The 18361-nt window shown below is 38.4% G+C and overlaps 1 protein-coding gene across 12 annotated transcripts in view; it reads left to right on the top strand.

The window, feature by feature from the left end:
* TBL1X (transducin beta like 1 X-linked) overlaps nt 1-18361 on the top strand; it is a 205626-nt gene that overhangs the window by 92726 nt on the left and 94539 nt on the right. The window contains exon 1 of one of the 12 annotated variants that reach the window (XM_068921084.1): nt 7927-8070. The exons of 10 other annotated variants lie outside the window; for them this stretch is intronic. Coding sequence is in view for 1 of the 2 variants with exons in the window: in XM_068921004.1 (XP_068777105.1) it covers nt 8064-8070 (7 nt within the window). In the remaining variant the exon portion in view is untranslated. Of the gene's footprint in view, nt 1-7926; nt 8071-18361 lie in introns of those variants that run through there. One more of the 12 variants, XM_068921004.1, reaches the window with a different exon arrangement.

The following is an 18361-nucleotide window of genomic DNA, read 5'->3' as shown; positions in this document are numbered from 1 at the left end:
AACAGGAAAAGAGAAGCCAGTAGCTAGTTCTTAGTTTTTGAGATTTTTTTTTTAAATCTAGATCTTAAAAAAAAAAAAAAGTAACACTTCCTGTTTTATGCAGTCTTTATAGTATCTCTGATATCCTAATGTACATGTGCTTGGGGTGGGAGGGAGAGTTCAGGAAAAAAATAGAAAAAAGTGCTTTGTGGGTTTCCCATGAAAACCTGTGGAAAATGTTGTGATACCTATTGAAGTGAAACGAGACCGTAGCAGTTTCTGTTCTTTGAATTATTAAGCCAAGTGGGCTCCCTCCTGCTGTGGTATGTGGTGCAGCCTTTCCAAGTAATGATTAGCTCGTAAGAGGCTGAGATATATATTTAGTCATCCCTTTTTACAGATTAAGACTCAGCAGAATAGAGAGCATAGAATGAATAGATACTGCTCTTTCTCATAAAATAGTTTACTGCCTAGTCTCTCCACCTAATGAGTAGCTCTTGACATCCTTTATTCTCAGTCAGATTAATTTTTCTGTTAAGGTCTTAGCTGAGGTTTTAGGAACCTGTACGGAAGGCAGCTTTCTGCGCCAGGGTTAAACCAGTCACAGTACTCCACTGAACGTTTTGTACTACCTGTGAAAGCTAACGACCATGTGAATTTGAGATAAACATGTAAAACTTGTATTATACACGCTTTTTCATCTTGTGTATATGATCTTTTTCTATATCAGAGAAATCTAAATCTGTTGTATATATACATGGAACTAAATGCAAAGCTCGCCACACATTGTTCTGTGTGCGCTCACACAGGTTGGGTCGCTCGGAGCAGTGGATGTTACTGTAAACAGTGTTTAATCATGAGATTGCCTTACCTGTCCCACGCTTCCACGTGGACGCAGGAAACCGTGATTTGTTCTTTACGTAGGGAGACTCTGCGGTCGGATTAGGCAGGAGAGTTGCAAAGCATCGCAGGAGAGTGAGTCTATGGAAAATGTCAAAAGTTAGTACGCTGAATGCAAATTAAAGGCAGCTTGTCACACTGCTTATTTAAGAGGTGAACTTCACTGTGACTGGAGAATAGGTCATGAACCTAAATAATGTCATTGTTTTACTCATTGCACCTGCAGCAGGGCAAGAAACAGAATGTCCCACAGCAAAGCTCAGTGTCTGTGTTTAGTCTTTTCAAAATGAGATGAGTTATTGCTGTTAGCAAAAAAAAATCATTTTAAATTAATTCTTTGCTGCTTCCACAAGTAGGCGTTAATTAATTGTTACGTGATCAGGATTGCAGAAATGTGGTAGATCCAGTTAATAGTACAGGTCAGTCACTAAATCTCTGGAGTGGCTGATATCTGTCCTGTCCTGCATTGTCCTATCCTTTAATAGTCATGCATATGTATGCACACGTTTTTTTAAACTGATAGTGGACCTCCAGTCTGTGGGTTAGTTATGTCATTTCACGACCCAGCGTCTGATCCTAGAACGATATATCTAAACCTCCATATTTAATTTGTATTTTAAACCACTCTCACAGCTGTGATTGATTGGTTAAAAAAACTTTTTCAACACTGTCATTATTATGTCAGTGATGTTCACTAAATGCATAGAACCGCTTTCTTCTGTATGTGAATTCCATATCGTGGTAGAAGTAAGAAGCTGGGCATTTTAGTTGATTATGATGGCGCTTATTGAATGGTTAAAGTTACTGAGCCTTTGGCCTTGAGCCTTTGTAGCATGCCTCAGGTGGTAACGAAATTGCCTACAAGTGCACTGCTTGTCATGTCTTACTGCTTAATTTGTTCTTTGGAATAAGCACAGCCTCGTAATAGGCAGGCACGTCACGCAGCAAAGAAGCGTTAGACAGGGACGAAGTATGAGCCTTGTAAAGCCATTCCCAAAATTGAGTCACTCATCTTTCATAGAAAGTAATAAATACCAAAAAAATTAATGGCATGCTTCTGCTTTGAAGAATTTTGCAGAATGTTTGCATGTCTCAGCAGACTGCTAATGAAGTACCCCTTTACTAGCCCCGCGATGGGTGTCTGGTGCCAGCTGATGAGAATATTTGGTCCTCATTTTCCTGGGAAGGAAGAAGTGAAGTGCAGCAGTGGAGAGATGTCTGCATCAGAAAAATCACCAGTGAATTAGAATATGTTCATCACCTTTAATGGTAGTGACAGTCTAGAGTGCATTTTTAGAGTCATAGAGTCAATACAATACAATTTTTATGATGGTTTATTTTTGACATGATATTTCTGGAAAGTCACGCCAATGCCTCTTTTGGAACCAAGGTATATTTTCCATCTAAAAACACACTTCAGTTATGTAATTGTTAGTAGCTGAGCATCTCAAGAAGAAGTAAGGGAGAGACAAGATCATTTGACCTTTGCAGAACAAGTTTTGTTTTTCCAGAGCTTATATTACAATGCACACAGCATAGAAGTCACTCAGAGATCAACCATGGTTTATGTGGCTAGAAAATCATAATAGTATAACTTTATGATAGATACCTTTACACATTGCTCTTCTTTTATTGGTTTGCATTATATTACAATATATCTTACTGTTCTTTGGAACGTGACTCCAGGTTGTAGAATGAGCTATCATTTCTAATGACACAAAATTATTTATTACCCACATGGTGGCTGGATCTTTCATGAGATAGTATGCTACCTGGAACGTGGTTGTAAGTCTACATCTCTGGTAATTGCTGTGGATGATTGATTCAGTCTTACTAAAATAGTCTGTTTGGTTTCTTTTTATTTTGTTTATTAATACTTTATGGCCAGAGTGGCAAAACATAGTGCTTGATGCCCGAGCCTGGACTATTAAATAAGACAGTATTGAGAGCCTTGGGACCTAGCAGAGAATCTATTTAGCTATAGCAATGGACTGGAACACACCACTGCTTAAATTTCTGAACATAGCATACTTTTTGGTAGTCCTTCTTTCATAGAATGAAATCTTAGATGAGTTTTTATCTTCCAAAATGTGAATCAGAAGGGCCTCCGCCCAAAACAGTATATGGAATAATTTCCAGCCTTAAAATGTGGCAAATAAAATAGTATACTTTATTTTCTCAATTTGGAACATTTCTTCACAAGCCCGTTCTTCCTTTCTTTTGCACAAAGAGCATATTCATGTTAGCCTGTTTAACAACAAATGAGTGGAACTGGTCACTTGCAGTCCTTTTTGCTTGGGATTTGCAGTGTGTTTTAAGGAACGCAATTCTATGCATATGGAACAGTGGCTTTCATATGTGGTATTTTCCCATATTGTGGCCATTAGCAACCACTGATAAATTTATCCATACCACTTTAAAAATATGGGAAGCCATAGAGAATATTAAAGTGAATCATGACTTTTTAAGCTTGAAGAGGAGGCTTTAAAAGGAAATTGATTAATCACGGTGTTATAACAACACCCTGAAATAGGTTTTTACTAGGGTGAGCAGTATAAGATAGGGGATTAGTATCAATGCTGGAGCGCAGTAGTCTCCTTAAGTCTGTTCTGGCTCAGTAACAGGTTTGCTACATGTTAATCACTGTAAGATTTCTCAGGCTTATATTCATCTTGTCCCTAACTTGGTGCACGCGCATGCACATACACACTCTACAGACATGTACACATGAAACCCTAACCTGAATTTAATTTGAGCTTTTATTAGTTCACTCTCCTGTGGCAGCAAGATGAAACCTGCTTTAGCTACACAGTAAGGAGAAATGATGTTGAGACGTTTCCCCAGAGTTTCCCACAGTTTCTTCTTTCTACCTAGAGGGAGAAAGTAGTTTGCCACAGTTTGATATGAAAGGGCTGTGAAGAGATTTAGTGTATTGCAGTATGAAGAGCCATGCTATGTGCCTATCAGAAATCTGGGTGCTGCAGCCGGGGGGCCTAGGCAAGCATGGCTTTGCGGCACAGCTTCTGACATTCAAGCTACTCCATCAGCCAAGTAAATCCTGAATCTTCTTGGTATGGAAAACTTGCAATTTATTCATTTTAATATATTTTCTTTCTCTTCTCTTGCTATTTCTCTGTGAAAAAATAGGATGTGAGGAAATGGCAACATAGGAATTAGTCAATCTTTATGTAAAATAGAGTAGAATCAGCAATATACAGAAGCAGAAGCGTTATTAGAGCTGCAGCAGAACAAGAAACATTGCCTGTGAACATAGCGTTCAGGTCTCCAGAACAGGTTAACATAATATGTGGCATTAAACATTTTTAAAGAAATAAAGACTACACGTAATATAAATGTTGCGGCATCTTCGTCAGAATTAGATTTTGCAGAGAGTGTAGTGAGGGAGAAATGTGAAGTCAGAGAGAGATTGTTTCCATTTGCTCTTATGTTCAGTTTTCATGCACTGAATTTTATACACTGAATGAAAAATACGAGTTCTCCAGAATAATCCAGCCTTTCATTTTATTTTGCTGCTGTGTCTAAGCGATGAATCTGATAATTCCTTAAATGGGAAATTTGCCAGCTGAGAGAAACCTAGAGGGCAACAAATGGGCAGTGATGACAGATCGTCTTGAATGCTGAGAATGTTGTTTTGATTCCAGACTGTTTAAAAATATATTTGTCTAGTGGAAGGTAATGTTATACAGACAGATAACACAAGAGATTTCCTAGGTATTACACACACCACCCCACCCCCCCAGACACCCCAGCATGTGTATTTTTTTTCTGTAGGCTTAGACGATATAAATTAAAATGCTAAATCTTTCATTAAAAGAAAAATAAAGACAGGACACAAAGCAGTGAAATCAAAGCAATTCTGCCTTAAGGCTGCAGAGATTTCCTTCTCTTCCCCTGCTGTGTCTAGGTATTGCAAAACATATGGCTCACCTTTAGGGGGAGTCTCCAAACAGTGGGAGATGTTACATGCCGTATGTGCTGCAATAACTGGAGGTGCAGTAACAAGGTGAGCTGAGGACACCAAGATGACTGTATTTCAAACTCGTTGCTGGTTTACTGAGGGTTTTTTTTCACATATGTATATAGCTACAATATCGATGTGCTTTGACTTTTATAAGAGTTTAAGCCCTGGTACTAGTAGGCAGCTAAGTGTTTTGAGGAAGCTTGGAAGTGTGCATCAGGGACTCAGGGATGCTGGGTGTTAGGCATGGCGGGGGGAGGAAGAAAGGAAACCTGAGAAGGAGGACAGGTCTCTCTGCGTGTTTCCCACATGCTGTTCTGGCGGCAGCTGAATTGGCTGAACAGGCTATCGTCCCCCACCGTTCCTTACTGCACCCCTGAGATTTAATCGATCACGTAGGCACTCCCTGACCTGAGTTATTCACTGTAATCTAGGTTCGTTTAAACCCTTTTTAACACCAACTCTCTGAACTCTTTTAATCAGAACCATTCTGATCCAAGCAGTTATTCCACAGATACTGAGGGGCAGCGATGTTCGGCAGCAACGTTAAGGGAAGAGTGATTACGAGAAGCAGGGGAATAAGTTTACACCAGTGAAGATGCAGTCAGAACAAGTAGCATGACTGCAGCCAGAAATTGCAAACTACAGAGGATAAAAACTGCAGGGGAATTTAGCTGCTAGGCTTATTGCTACCTTGATAATAAAATTTAACTTTTGATGCCTGTCCCCCGAAATTTCTAAGCAGAATCTCTCAGCCTCTCAGCCCATGCTTCGTGTCACTCAGTTGAGAATTGTTCACGTAGCTCAGCAGAATGGAGAAGTCAAACGTTTGGTCGTCTTTGCTGCCTTGTAAGTTGAGAAGTAAAGCTGTACTAAAACATTATTTTCCTAAATAATTTCAAAGACTAGAACAAAAAGTGGCTGTAACATGTTGCACCTCACTAAAACACTGAATTGCAAAGCCAAACAAAATCTGTAAACTGAGAAGCAAACGGGCTCTTAATGATCCTTTTTTGTTGCTCATATCATCGGTGTAATTCTTTTTTTACTCCATTGAATGTTTTGCTATCAGGTCCTTCTTCTGTTAACGTACTAGAACGGAACCACTCATTTATAATGAAGACTGAATATTCATAAAACCCAGCTTTAGGCATCAGCATCCATATACATATACTTAAACTGGAATCAAAGTTAAGTGGTGTGAATATCCTTGGCATGTTCCATCATGAAATAGAAAGGTTCTGTTTCACTTAAAACAGCACAGTAAACATAGGTATCTTTCTGTGTAAATAGTTGTTCTCGCTTTTCATATTCTTCTCAATTTGTAGAAAGAGAGTTCAGTTCCCAAGATTAAAAGACTGACATAGCTGCTTCCATTTTGTTTTGAATGCGACAGTAGTCACACTTCTCAGATCCTGGGAAAAATAACATTTTAGTACTAACTAAAAGTAATATCACATACTGACTGCACAAAAGCAGTCTTGAAAGCTGACTGCTCTAAAATTTACATGAAGGTGCAATGTTATGTTAGCACAGTACGTGTAGATAAGACTTTAAGCAGTCTGCGTTGTAATTCAGATTATTGTCCTGATCTATATGGCTTTCAAACATACTTCAATTTCTTACTTTCATATTTGAAAAAACAGACATAATACTTGCTGAACAGAGCTAGAAGAATTTATTATATAAAGTTAGTGTACAGTTATCATTATGATTCTAGAACATACTTTACAAACTTAACTATGTCTGAACATAGCATGAGACGGATTATAAAAAATGTATTGGCTAAATCATTTAGGTAACTAGTTACTGCTAGTACTAGGATCCTGACTATTCTTTATGTGTGTCCTTTCACTAAAGTACAAACTGGAGAGTCATTAAAAATATATGAGCTTTATTAGCCTGAGTATCTCTTATTTTATTTCATCTCTTTTTCCATCTCTTAAAATACATGAGAAAATTAAAACAAAGATGGCTAGGTCGTACTGTTTGTGGTATCAGAATTGCATTAATACAAAGAACGTCACATATATTAACAGATAATACTTTAGTCAAATTCATTAAAAGGATTTATCTCAATCTCACTATGCAAATAAAGTGTTCTCATGTATACTAGTCAAGAGTGGTGAGCGTGGTGTCAGTGCAGAGGTATGTATCCCTGTTTACTCCTATTAGGCATATCTAGTAACAAGATATGAGACAGCTCATATCAACCATCAGATTAATCAGATTAACAAATCAGCTGGACTGAAACCTAGAGAAGTTATTTACTGTACCACGCAGGTGCTAATTTTGAAAGTATTCTGTTTTTTTCTGGAATTTCACTTGTACTGCAGACTCTTACGTTATGTTCAATGTGAACGAAGTGTTCAAATACACTGAAATATTTAAGTTGCTAGCCAACTCGAAGGATTGGGTTCTCTGGACCAAGAAGCTGCCAGACCAGTTCTCTTTACCACAAAGTCTGTGTGATATATGGGGTTTTTTTTGTCTGCGTATTTCAAAATGCTCAGGTTTTTCACAGCCCTATTTACTGCAGATAAACTTTTTACTTAATTTAGTGTACTTGTCTAACCAGTGTTCTCAGGTGAATTTTTGATAGCTACACAGTGTAACCTGTTAGTGTATACCATGCATTTTAATTGAGGGAAGGGTTATAAATCACATAGTTTAAGAGGTAGTAAGAATCATCTCATTTAATATAAATAGTTCTTACTACTATAGCTCTGAAAAAGCTAAAAAGGTAAAATTGAAAGCTAATTTGTAGTATAACAGAAGGTTCCTGTGTCTTCAGTCATAAATCTTAAGCTTTGTTATAGCTGCTTAAGCAGCATGAACTCTGTATGATCAGAAAGAGCATCTCCTGTTTGGTATTTTTAAGATCTGTCGGAATTCAATATGCAAGCTTGTGCTATTCCTTTTCTTATTAAGCGCCTTATTTGCTATGTAAGCAGTACAGCAGACACATATAGTTCTAATACAGAGAGATTAACACTGTAAGATTGTAGGATAATTTAGTGAGGAAGGGACCTCGGAAGACCTCTAATCCACCCTTCTGTCCAAAGCAGGGCCAACTCTGGGGTCTGACTCAGCTCCTCAGGGCCATGTCCAGTCAGGTCATGAAAAACCCCAGGAACGAAGAGGGCACAAAAATCTTCTTGCACAAATATTCAGCATCTACTAATGCTGAAGATAGTTACTGACAATGAAAGGTAAGTTTTCAAATAGACATTACATAGGAACATTCGGTTGGCAGATCAGTGTATTGGGTTGTTTCTGACATACTTTCTGGAAGAGGCATTTATTGGCACTTATAAATGCCCTCTACGTTTTTATAGTATGTAACTTTTTAGCCTGCCATGTCCCTCCGAGTGTACAGTAACTACCGTATATTTGCAGTATGACTTCAGTTACAAGTTTTATTCTTAGATGATTCCTTTTTTCTCCTCAAGCATTTTTTTCAGCCTCTGTTAAGAAAAAAAAAGAATTTAGTGCAAGTCTTTAACTATAAAGCTGCTGTATATTTGTCCCTGGCTTAAAATAAAAGGAAGAGCCTGTTTATGTAATAATTTTGGAGGTACTTTAAAGAGATTGTATTTACCTCAAGAAATAAAGAATCATTTCAAATTAGAAGTAGCGACCAGGAAATTCGACTTCCTTGACAATATTGCAAGCTTCTTCTTAAAGCATCTAAATGAAGGTAGTGTCCCATTCCCTGCCTGGCAAACACAGTATCTCCCTTACTAAGTTGATGACCAGGTTCTGTTTTATTAAAAATGACCCGAAGAAGGTTTTCCAGCACTTTATACTTCAAAATGTTTTTTAGGTTACATCTGTTGTTTAGGCTGTTTAATACCACTGCCTTTTTAAGGAGTCTTTGGAAACAGGAGTGTGAAATACTGTGTTTCATGTGAACGTATGACTGACTAGTTTGGGGGTTCATATGGTTTGGGGCAGACCTTGCTCAGTTCTCTTCTTTTGTAAAATATACTAACTGGAAGAAATGAAGCTCAGAAGAAAGCGGCTAGCTTTGAATGATAGAGAAGTTGGCTGGCTAATGCAAAAGTCACTGTCCCTGGAATTAGTTTTCCAGTTTGAAGACGGAGGGAAGGAGTGGGAGGAGAGTGCACGTGAAATTGAGATTGCTGCTCCTGGGTTCACATGAAGAACTCTCCGGCTCTCCAACAGCTTAGCTTTTAATAACCTGTTAGGTATTTTGCCAGACAGTGGAAACACCTGTGCTTGTATTTTCAGAAATCAAGTCTGGTAATGTCCAAGTAGCTGCTATTCATTCACCCCCTTCTCAGATTGCTGGTCAGCCTATGATTCTGGGAAACGCTAGCTGTCTCTCATCTTTCTGCTTCTTAATTTACAGCTAAATCAGTTTGGTTTTGATCCCTGAATAACTGTGTTTCAGTCATGAGCTCCATTGTTAGATATTTAAGTAGTCACTCTTTGGAACTGAATTTGTACTGATATCCATCTTTTCAGGTTAAAAGATGAGAGAGTGTGTAGATGGATAGAACAAGACAGAATGGGAAGATATGTAAACCTGAACTTTTTACCATGTTTTAGTTGTTTCAGAGTGAAGTGGTGTTTTTTTGCATGTTCTTAGCAGGTTAGCATTTCCTGAGGAATTCAGCTGACGGTAACTGGACTTATGTAAAATTTCTTTCTAGTTTTTGTGTGCTTATCCTAGTGCTTAGCTCTGAATTTAGAATCCATGTTCTCCCTTGGTGAGTGCAACAAAATCCAAAACACAGACAGACTTCTTTCCCGCTCTCCCTGTTGTACTGGAAATTTTCTTTTATGAGCTTTTTCTTTTAAAAAGCTTTTTCTTGTACAAATAAATGAAAAAAAAAATAGAGCATGGGTTAACTTTACCTTGTAGTATTGTTTTTAAGAGAATTCATGAGTGATAACCATCAGCTTTAAAACAAGTAGATTGCTTAGACTCCTATAAAAATACTACAGTAAGTTATTTCTTATTGTATTGCAACATCCAGGGGAAATAACCAAATAAAACAGTGTTAATACTGCAGCTGTTCCTGATGATTCTAAGCCAGAATATGGATTATTGATTGCAGTGAAATGGGCCTAAGAGGAGAGCACCTTTTCAAAACCCCTTTTCTATATCTCTCTGTATGTTACAGGCCGTTACCAGTTTTATCGCATATTATTTCCTGTCCCTTACCTTGGGATAGAAGAAACTTAAGTGTATGACATCCTAGAGATTTTTTTTCATTATTTAAAAGAGTAATAGCATTTTATGAGAATTTAGTATTTTTACAGTGTCTTCATTTCAGCAGTGGGACGCATTTGGGAAGACACCTGCAGTCCCAATGACTTCAGCCCCTGCAGAGGTCTGTTTATTGGAATTTATCTGAAAACAAAAGCCACAGGGAGAAAATGAAAGAATAGCTTACATTACACCACTGGAAACTTCTGCCGGAGAAATAAAATTTTGAACATTTATTTGTAGCTTCATGAGAATTCTTTAGCAGCTTGCAGAATGCATAGTTCTGTGGCAGTGCGCTGTTCAACTGATGCCCATCTCCATATAGCCCAAACCTTTTTTAAAATTTCTTTTGTCATCTATCATTCATAAGGATATACAGGAAATTAATAGTATGCAGAAATTTCTGCTTGAGAGCTAAGTCAGACCATCTGCAGAAGGGATACCCCTAAAACTAGCAATTGGTGCAAACTTTCCAAAATTTTTGGTTGCCTGGAACTCTTTCAATAATTTTTCCAGTGTTTGCACATTTCCTTGTTGTTTTTGGCATCATACAGTTCCCTAGTAGGTACATCTCATACGCATTTTCTGCCTGATAGCTCCAGCATTACACTTCGTGGGCTAATCAAACAAAGAACATTGTTCAGTACTGGGAAGAGATGAATGTGGTGTTTGTTTCTTCTTCTCCCCGCTCTAAATAATGTAGATTTTCCTTTGCAAAAATATACTGGATAAGTAACGAGCCCAAAGTTTGACTTGCGAAATATTGGTAGAATGGGTCCATAGTACCAGTGATTCAGTCGTCTGTCAGCCTGATAAATGGATTAGCGTAAGAGGTGTTCCAGTGGGGAAATGCAGCCCATAGGGCTTCCAGCTAATTATATTTAAGTTGTTTAGTACTGCTGGGAAGCAGCATCCAGGCAATTACTGAAAGCTTTGATGCAGCGTGCACCATTAGAGTGTGTGTTCAGAAACTCATTACCCTTTCGGACTTGTGTTGGATGGATGCTAGGAAGCCGACATGAAACAGAGAGCAGAAATCAATACCTAAGAAGACATTTTAGTTAGCTTCTGATCCATTTCCTGATTCAGCAGCTTCCAGCCTAAAGTATTTGCTACAATTGGTATAATATAAGGGGGAAGTGCAACTTGAGTGTGTTAATTATTGTATATATGCACCTCGTTGTAATAGCGTGTATGCGGAGTGCCACCAGGCCAAAGTTATCAAGGGCCTTTGGGGACGAGCCACTCCCAGATGCGCGCGTGGCCTGAGCGTCCAAGGTGCCTGCCTTATCTGTTTTTGCAGTCATTTCTCTCCAAGCCTGACCTTGCAGTGATTATTTATGCCTCTGCAACATCAAGATTACATTACTGCAGCGTCTGTCATGTCCCACCTTCAGAGTCTTTTGGAAAGTACGGCTAGTCGAAAATGAAGCTGATGCTACTGGCGACACGTATTAAACCCTGTTTAAGAAAGTTGTGCTAGCTCTGTCTTTGCTGCCTGCCGCACTTCATGTTCCCTATGCAGCTCTGTGAATATGTACCCGTTCTGTGTCGCGCATGTGTGGGAAACAGCAACTCCCTTCACGTACCACTCTTCAGTTGAGTCCATCCAAGGTGTGCATGCTAAAAATAATGCAGTGTTTGCACAACTGGAAGCCAAAGACTCAAAGCTCGTGTCTTAGGTTAGAGTGACAGGGGGCAAAAGTTGCATGAATCTAACTGTTTTTTTTTAAAACATGCACTTACTTTTAAATCAGTTAACGGTGATTGTTAGGGCAATGTAGAGGGGGCTACGTTACTTCTTCCCTTCTGTTTCTTTTGCCTGAGGTAGGGTAGACAAAATAGAGGATTTACAGTTCAGTGGTTCTGAAGGGGGATAGTTCTTTCTCACCTACCTGAAGTATTGCAGATTTCACGTTTGGATACTTTTCCCTTTTTTTCCCTGTCACAACAATCCTAGATGCACTGTGCTTTTCATCTCGTATTTCATAAGGTTAAGCAGAAATCTCATGATGAGTTACTATGAAGAGCCAAGTATTTCCTTTTTTAATCTGGACTTGTTAATTAGAAAAATACCATTTGCTTTGCCTGAGGGTTCGTAAAATAAATTCTGTGCTAATTGATATGTGTATATTTCTCTGATAAATAATTACCAGAAAACTATGAAATGCTGTTTTAAGCTGCAACATCCATGAATCATGTGCGGTGAAAAATACTCTTACTGTACCAAGCATTTTCAGTTTTGGTACCTGCCTTGGTTACTGTCAGACAGCTGGCTTACTGCAAATTCATTGCTATTGCCGAAAGTAGCTGGGCTTTCAAATAATGGTAGAAAACTCATGTGTCTGCAGTCCCTGAAACAGTTGTGTGTGGGGGACAGAACATCTACTGCATTGAGCTACACAGCTGAAGCAGAAGACGACTAAAGCTGTTTAAGCATCTGTGCAGGCCCAGTGTTGACTGTAGTAAGTAATTTGGAGCGCTGACTGTGTGACAGTGGCTCTCAGTCTGGCTCTGAGACTGATTGTACTGAGTTACTGCTTTGGAGTTTGGGATGTTAATAGTCATTTAGCTGTCGGTCGTTTAGCTGCATACAGGGAGTGGCAGAATAGCTTTGCTTTGTTCAAAATTAACGATACCGTGCGTCCGAAGTTCTTAGTTTCATGATGTCCAGCAACTTTGAGAGGGTTAAGATGAAACATGAAAAGAATGTCTGCTTATGCTGGAGGCTGCAAGTGTAAGTAAGTTTTATGTTCTCTGGAGACACGTGCTTCAAAATGTCAGCCCAAGTCGTCTTCCACCTTTTGAAAGCAAAGAACAGGGTGCTGCAAGATCAGGGTTACTTTGTTTAAAGTAACCCATATAACTCTGTGAGGTTTACCTGAAAAAGTGAAATATTCTGGGGAGAGTCTTTCAAGATGAAAACATGTACTTTAAGATTTTCTTGGAAGACGGGATATTTCTGAGGTTTTGTTGTTGCTTTGTCTCTGGTTTTACCAGGGGAAACCTTTCTGCACTAGTACTATAATGAATATTTATTTCAAATTTGACTATGTGATTTCTGACTGACTCATGACTATTTCACTTTGCCTCCTTCGTCGAAGCTGAGCATTCGTGAGTGCTAGATTTAAAACAGAAAGCATTTCTGAATTCCTTTAAAAGATTATGCTGTGGAGAGATAGATTGATAACTAAGTATCTAGAGAGGAAAAATTTTATCGTAGCAAGCCATTAAACAGTATTTATTTACGCTTTAATGCCTTAGGGCAAATAGATATGCAGGCATTGTGTGGGTGTTTTTTAACAGCGATTAAAATCCCAGTGCCTACCTGGTTCTGTCGAAGCGTGCTAGAGAAACCTTGCACTTGGTGTTGAAAGTGCTGGTCCTGCTTTTGGTTCCACTTGCCTGCAGCGTTATTCGTTATCCTTGTACAGACGAATTGCTGGTCATGTCCCAGAGGTAGCCACATTTATACTATACTGGTGTCATTATATTTATGTACAATGTTAATGCATTAAAGAAACAAAAAGCCCAGCCCATCAGCAGAAGTTTTGCAAACATTGCAATGTTTTCTTCACTGATTCGTACTCTTTTGCTTAAATACACAATTGCTTTGTGTAGATTTTAAGCAGCTTTAGAGAAGATACTTGGTTTGTGTTTTGCAGAAGGGTGGCATAATTATTGATGGCCTACAGGAATGTGCCACATATTCCTCTTTTCCTGCGAGTATAATCCCCCAAGGATTTTTTGAAACTATTAAAGCTGTTTATCAGTTTGAAAGAGAGCAAAATATTCATCTTATGCACTCCATATCCTGCACTTCTTTCCTAGAGATTGATAGTGAAATCTCTCAAAAGTGCTTCTGTAGTTTGGTATCTATTGAAAATAGCCTATTTATCATTTAAACCGTCATATGCCTTTAAAATCCAGAAAGGAGGAGGGATAATAAATTAATTGCTCAGTTAATGTTTTAAATTATGGAACAATGTTAGAGAATTGTCCTGAAACAGAGCACTAACATCACTATTTTGGTTTCTTCTCACCTATGTTTCTCATAAAAATAAATAAAATGGTATAGGTGAAATTACACAAAAGTAGAATTTAAACATGTATCAGACTTGAAAAATATGTAAGAATCTAAATCTAAGGAGTTTAGTAGGATTTACAGAAACATCTTCTTAAACTATGTGCCTAATTGCTCTGAGTTTAAATCAAGTGTGAACTGTTTAGGTGCTTTTGTAAATCCCCTTAGGTACCTCTTTGCAGAGCAGATAATTTCAAATGCCTCCTATAAATCTGGCCCTCAGTTTCAGTTTCCAACTGCTGCAGGTCCCTGCAAAAGCAAATCTACCTATGAGGCAAAGATGCAGTAGATAAGTACAGTATTTTGTCTATGGCTTACTTAAAGACAGCACCAAATTCAGGCCCGCTTTAGGTGCATATCATTTTCTTGACTTTTGGGTCTAAATTATACGGTGCCATTTGGCAGATACTGAGCTTGTATTCTGCCATGCTCGGAGACATGCTCTCTGCCAGGGCTGCAGCTACAGAGGCAAAGGGAAATTTAGAGGTCTGGAGTCACACTTCGGACATAGGGAGGGATTTTTGCATTGACTCTGTGTGTGTGTTTTTGTGTGTGTGTGTTGATGTTAGTGTTTTCTGTAGTTTTCCTTCCTGGAGTTGTGTCCTACGTGTATGAGAGAGAGAAGGTGGGTCGATGGACATACTTGCACTGTTGGGTTGCCTTCTGTGTGTTCAGAGAGTGCTACATCCAAAGTCAAACCATGGGTACCAGATTTACGATTAGTGAAAACAAATGACCGAGGCGTTAACAACAGCACCGAAGGAAGCTAAATTGACGCTTCCAGTATCTCTCTTTAACTTTGTTAAAAATAAGACATTTTTAAACTTGCTTGCTATGGTGTTTTCAGAGAGCAGTTCAAGGTAGTGTTGCAGCCATTTCTTTTTCTTATTCCCAGCACGAGACAGCTGGCGTGCAGGCAGGAAGGGTAGCAGTAGGGTGTTACTACTAGCCCTGCTACAGTAGCAGCTCAGGTAGAGAACTGATTGTGTCAACCACCCAAATACACAAGAAAGAAGCTTTTTCGACCCAGAGAGCTTACTGCCTACAGAGGCAGGGCCGGCAAGTAGCGAATAAAATGAAGAAGTGTCATTCATTGCTCTGCACCTGTGGAGCAGCGTTCGTATTGCCTAACTCCAGCAATGGCAGAATCGCCCCAGTGAGGAGCTCACCCGCTACCTCTCTCGTTGCGCTGGAGCCGTTCACGCGATGGAGGGAAGAGCTGCCTGCCTGAATTAGAAGCCGGAATATTATTCACAGGAGAATTTAGTCCACCTGTCTCTGGAAGGATGTTTGCAATTCTAACTCCACATATAGCCTGGACACCAGCGTGCTTTCTCACTACATGTGTATGTGTGTGTGTGCGCATATATATGTGTATATATATATATTTTTGTGTGTATGTGTATTTGTGTATTTATATGTATGCGCGTATGTGTCACAAACTATGTGCTAGAACCAGCAGCATAGCATGCACATTGCTCATCACCGTCCAGTGCTTTAGTTACAAGGCTAGACAATAGTTTCATATCATAAGCTGCTTAATTTATGACCAGAAAGGCATGCCTGGATCATCTAATCTCCCCTTCTCTGTATTACAAACTCTTGGCCCAGCTGTCTTAGTATGAAACCCAATAACTTATATTTGACTAAGGGATAACTTCTGTTTTCACAAAAATTCATTTTCTAGGAAAGTCTCACCAAACATTGATCTCGAGAGATGGAGGATCTGTACATTCTCCTTTTGTTAATTGCGCTAACGTTTAATCACAGGTGATGAAAAATATGCTTAATTTCTCTTTTTATTTAGTACCAGCTTCCAGATATTGGTTTGTGTTATATATACCCCTCTCTGCTAGATTAACCAGCCAGTTGGTACTTGGAAAATACTTAGATGCTGTAATCAAGTCATTTCTCTTTTTTTTTTTTTTTCATAAACTATATGGGTTGAACTCTCCAAATGTTTCCTATTAAAGTATTTTCTTCAGCCCTCTGATCACTTTTGCAGCTGTTTTCTGTGATCTCTGGCGTTTTTCTCAACTTCTTTTCTAAATTGTAGAGATTTTAATCCTACTGCAGACAGTGATAGGGTGTAATATCAGTATTACCAATGAAAGTTTAAAAATGAAAGTTTAGAAAACATTACCTTCCTTTTGTTTACTGTTCTCTGTTTTAAACCTTATATTGCTGCTTATTGCCGTATGAAATTGGATTTTAAGAAACTATCTTTTCTTTGTTGAGTAAAACCTAGTGGGTAAGGACATGTGATCAAGCTGTGTTAGCATAAAAAGTTTTTACAACCATCCAGGTGTATGCTTTTGCCCAATTGCAAGGGAAATCTGTTTGACTTTTAAATATGCCTGACACTCAGAGGTAATAGAACTTTAAAAAAAAATTAACATCTTTTAATCTCTAATTTATCTCTTGTCCCTTGCTTTATTCTTGAAAGTGATTGGTTTACTTGGCTCAAATTTTCACATGCACACATGCGTGCGTGCACAAACACACACAATTTTTTGAGCAGACAGCCAGTATGAAATTTTCACCAAAAAGTTTCCTAGCAAGGTAACCCAATCCAATCTTACCTTAGGATTTGTACTTCTTCCAGCCTCTGTTGTCAGTGCTACGGATACTGATACACATCTCTTCTGCTCTATAGCAGCATGGGAAGATGAATGGCCTTTAATGATTCCGTCACTGATAAAAGGTACCAGTGATCCGGTATATAAAACAAATCGAAAACGTAGCCCAACTAATTTATAAATACAATTAGGATAGAAAGAACTAAATATGTAGACCACACTATTTTAATTTACGGTGCTGCCATGTTATTCTTTTCTAATTTCATATAGTATGTGTTAAACTCGGTGAATCCTGCAGAGGACTTCGGTACTGATTAGCCAATTTTTTTCCTGATGTTTCTCTCTAGAGCAGCCTCAGAATGTCTTAGCTCTTGTTGCATCCCACAGTGTCGGAGTACTGAATAGAGCTAATTTTCATATCATAATACTCTTAACAATTTTCATATCAGACATGGAGAAGTTGTAAAAGCAAAATACTCTAATTCTCACTTGGATTTTCAGATTATTTATACAGAGGTTTGCGTCTTGAGTATGTTATTTTCTGCATAAATATACATGCACCACAGGAAAATGGCAAGGGAAACAATTCCCAAATAAGATGGAGAGATGGCAACAGTCATCTCAGAACGTCATCTGAGAATTAGATAGGTAAAGTATGTAGCTACCCAGATAGATGGAGGTTCCTACGCTCAATAGAAAAACTCAGGAGAAAAATTGCTGACTTCTGGCTGACATATCTTGAATACTTTATGATGCTTAAAAAGTCATTTCTTGTCCCATGTATAGTCATTTACCTCTGATTAGAACGAGTATAACACTGTTTTATTTGCATGATTGTATTAGGTTAGATGCTAAATTTATCTCCTAGTGATGTAAATGAGAACATGCTGTAGTATTGTGGACTGAGAATTAGGACTGGATTTATGAAAGCTATCTACTGATGATATTTTTAAATACGTTATTTATTAAATTGATTATATTGTAACATGATCCTTAATGTGTAGTTCTAAAAGCTCTTAGACATTTGTATGGAAGGATATAGTTAATTAAAAAAGTCTGCAATGAATACCTCATTCCACTTGCAACATTTAATTGTTCTATTATATAGACAAATATTGAGCATAGGACTTAAGGTTTGAAATGTAGGGGTAGGAAGCTACTCAGATATGTGTTGAAATATATAGAGGAAATATGAAATAAGGATTTACTGATCATGCTCAGTGGCAGGCGTGCAAAAGTCTGCAAATAGGTTTATTACATTGCAGAAGAATGCCAGACTATCTTTCACGTGCAGTTTTCTTAAATATATTCTTCTTGACCTTCCCCCCAAAACTTCAGGAAGGTAAATTCTTTGGCCTACTTACTTCTTTTTGCACAGAAGTGATGCTAAATCAATTTCAACTACTTGGAACTTTTCTCTGGAAACACTTTTTTGTACCCCGCTGTTCCCGGGCAGTGAACAGGCCCGTCAGTACAGGATTCAGCTGCAGTTCCCTAGCCCATGATCTAGACGAAGTTTTTGCTGATGTTATGCTTGACCAAAGGTGCTGAAAAACATTGAGCCAAGGTCAGCATGTATCAAGATTCTTTTAGGTTGCTGA

The sequence above is a fragment of the Struthio camelus genome, chromosome 1, assembly GCF_040807025.1.
Source record: "Struthio camelus isolate bStrCam1 chromosome 1, bStrCam1.hap1, whole genome shotgun sequence".
Classification (NCBI taxonomy): Eukaryota; Metazoa; Chordata; class Aves; order Struthioniformes; family Struthionidae; genus Struthio; species Struthio camelus.
The sequence above is the reverse complement of the archived record's forward strand: the minus strand, read 5'-3'. Positions and strand labels throughout refer to the sequence as shown.